The sequence below is a fragment of the Marmota marmota genome, unplaced genomic scaffold (assembly GCF_001458135.2).
Source record: "Marmota marmota marmota unplaced genomic scaffold, marMar, whole genome shotgun sequence".
In the NCBI taxonomy this organism is placed as follows: Eukaryota; Metazoa; Chordata; class Mammalia; order Rodentia; family Sciuridae; genus Marmota; species Marmota marmota.
In genome coordinates, this window is record NW_026000240.1 from 18,653 (window position 1) to 22,156 (window position 3,504).

General features: G+C 35.4%; 1 protein-coding gene across 5 annotated transcripts in view; it reads right to left on the reverse strand.

Moving 5' to 3' along the window:
- Positions 1-415: 415 nt before the first annotated feature.
- Osbpl11 (oxysterol binding protein like 11) overlaps positions 416-3,504 on the reverse strand; it is an 81,142-nt gene continuing 78,053 nt past the window's right edge. For all 5 annotated transcript variants that reach the window (XM_048794495.1, XM_048794493.1, XM_015486788.2 and 2 more), the window contains one exon: positions 416-2,091. In XM_048794495.1, coding sequence (XP_048650452.1) covers positions 2,026-2,091 — 66 coding nt within the window. In that variant the 3' untranslated portion in view covers positions 416-2,025. The remainder of the gene's footprint in view (positions 2,092-3,504) is intronic.

Sequence of the window (3,504 nt, forward strand, 5' to 3'; positions counted from 1 at the left end):
AATATTTTATTTAGAGACAGATTTTTGCTGAGTTGCTTAGTACCTCACTAACTTGCTAGAGTTGGCTTTGAACTCACAATCCTCCTGCCTCAGCCTCCCAAGCTGCTGGTGTTATAGGCGTGGGCCATTGTGCCCAGCAAACATTTTAGTTTTTTATATAGGGTCTCACTAAGTTGCCAAGTGAGGCTCACTTCAAACTTGTGATCCTTCTGCCTCAGCCTCCTGAGCTACTAGGAATAGACATAAGCAAATCAGCTAAACATTTTAATTTTTCATTAAATTACTCGCTAAGTTGGAGATTCCTGAAGGTAAGGATTTAAAGAGAAAAATTGATGGTTCCCCGATGAGCAGGGCAATAATTCTACTAAATAAAATTTCCCTTTCCTTTCTATTCATAAAACAGACAAAAGCATCATTGCTCTCTACTTTTTTATTATTTTTCAATTTTCTCAACACATGAACTGTAGCTCACTTTGAGAGTTTTCAGTGCATTTCACAGCAAAAATGAAAGGGAATCATTAAAATGGTGTACAATTTACAATTTGTTGAAAAAATTGTTTTGTAATTTTCATCCTACTATCACCTCTCCAACAGAACACAATTTATCAGAGCACAAAGCTTATTAAACTTCTTATGATGATGCAACAGACACAGCCATCTACCATGGCTGATGAATAACAGGTACATATTATGCACACTGATTGGAAGACCACATCAGAAGAAACAGAGTAAGGCACCACTCTTGGAAAATTAAGGTAGCTTGCAGTAACAAGTGCTGAGCACCATAAGCAGGTACTCAATAAATACTTGACTGAATGATGAAAACCATAATTAGAGCTATTCTTTTAATTGCCAGCAATTCTTCAACCTCAATAAAATACTGATTTTAAAAAAGATTTGTACCTGAATACAACTTCCTGATATCTTTTTATTTCATACTTTCCTCAGCATTTAAGTTTACTTGAAAATAAAATAAAACCATACATTCCATGTGTTCAGTCACATATACATGTATAACTGAATTACTGACAAATACAAATAGTCATTTGTTTTAACTTTTGAATGAACAGAGGTAAGATAAGCAAACTTATTCAGAGGGATAGTACATAATACTGAATATTAACCTACAAATGAAAAAAAGATAAGGAAAAAAGTAACAGTTTTATTTTTCAATATTTGCTATTTTCTTTAATGCCTTAGTTCTTAAAAGGCCAAAATCTCATCATATTGACATGAACACATTTAAAAAATTGTCTCTCAAGTGTAATATTTAATAAAACTAGATATTGAAAAATGTTCTGAAATTTTTCAAGTCAAGGTTGTTTTCAAGTATATTAAAATGCTCAGAAGAAAAAATTCTCCATGGTTATAATTCTAATCAATTTATAAATATTCTTTTTAAAAGAGTTCCAACAGAGGTGGATAATGGATAAGTTCCTCAGACACAGGCACACAGTCTTTTTGAAGAAAAAGAATGCCTTGTTACTACAATCTGGTGATTTTTTTTTTTTTTTTAATAACACTGATTTCAGGCACAATGGCTGAATCCACTTCTGGGTCATGTTCTTCCTCCTCTTGGTTGGTTTATAAGAGTAGTAAATACTTCAGTTATGGATAGAAAGCAAAACACAAACTCTGGAAGACACTTCACTTTTCACTACAAAGAAATCAAAGTCACTGAGTCCTCACTGTTGTGTGTATCTGCTGCCCCTATGCAAAAATAGGTATTCAAACAGCTTTAAGGACCAGGAACTAGATGAAAGATTAATCATCTAAAATTCAGGTAAAAGGTTTTAAGATGGTATTGCTCACATCACATGAACAGGTTGGTGAGAGGTCCCTCGTGTTTCTTTAACACTTTGGTCTTGCTGCAGTATAATAGTGCCCAAGTAGGTATATTCATGTTCAGTTAGTTTCCATCTGTGCAATCAGGAAGCAGGTCACTCAGTGCAATGAATCCAGTCCGGGAAGGTTGAGGGTAAACAGAGAAGAACCTCATTTGGTCAAGTCTTAAGAGAGCATGTGTCACTCTGCTGCTTGTGCTGTTGAAATTACCTTCCAAAGGGGTTTGTGATAAACCCAGCCATCTCCCTGAAATAAGGAGAAGGGGAAGAACAATTCAGCTAATATTTTCAAAATTAAAACCAAAACTAGAACTACATCGTCACTGAAATGGAGTTCTATTTTCTCATTTAATAAGACAACGTTTTGTGAAGTAATAAAGCGTCTGTGCTTAAGATGTCAGTTTAGCTAGAATTGTGTGAGATCTAGTACAGGAGAACCTAGGTTGTGACCTATGGACATTTTTTTTTTTTTTAGGAGTCATGTGCAGCAATTCTGCCATTTTTGCCAAGATGCTACAGATTGAGGCTCTCTCAATTATGGGCCACTGGTGGATCACAAAGAAATGTCATGAAGGTATTAGCTGTTTTCCTATCTGGCATCTATACTACCCAAATGTTGTTTTTTAGTTCTTTCTGACTTTTTGGGGTCCTATGAATAGGATACTGGAAGGAGACAGAGTCAAAGAGTGAACCAAAAATGGGAGAAGAGTAAAGTGAAGAAAGAAGAGCTATAGTGAATGTATGCTTTGGCTCACTGGGTAAGAACTTAGCAGAGTTAAGATCAGGGTAGCGAAGATCATAGTTCATTGTTTATAGGACTAGGCAGAGTCAGATGTGAACCTATGTCTATACCCCTGTGTGTCCTTCAATTTATTTGTATTTATTTATTTATTTTAATAGGAGCCAACTCAATTTTATTTAGGAAGTAAGACTAGTTTCAAACTGCTCATGGGAGAGGGCTGAGGCAGTATTCTACAAACAGAAAGTAATAGAATCCAAAATACAAGCATTTACAAATTAGGAAGTGAAAAATAAATTTTCCTTAATGTAGTAAAAATAATACTTTGATTTGGAGCTAGGGGCACTTATTCCACAAAAATACTTTATGATACATGGTTACTCTGAGATACGCAACTCCATCCTGGCCCTTAGGAATCTTTCTCATATCCTTTGTGTGTTCTACTAATTAATTGCAACAACAAATATTTATAGTTCCAGGTATTGCTGTAGGTGCTTTGGATTCAACAGAGAACAAAAATGGACAACACATTTCTGTCCTCTGGAAGCTTACATTTGTCTGAAATACAGAAAACAAACAACCATTTAATAAATTATGTGAAATGTTTGTTATTAAAATAAAAGAAGGAGTAAGAGAAATCTGGCATGTCCCATCATGCTAGGAATTAGATGAACTTCATAAGTCACAAAGGATGATTTTAGTAACAAATGAAAGCAACTGCAAGGTGATCTGCAGTGCAAAATTCATGATAAACTATGTGAGTACAAAGTGCTGTTGCTTCACAGTGGTCTCAGCTACCAAAAAATCACCCTGAAAAACTGTGTTTAAGGTTGAGCATGGTGGAACACACCTGTAACCCCAGCAGCTCCAGAGGCTGCCACCGGATGATCATGAGTTCAAGGTCAGCATCAGCAACTCAAT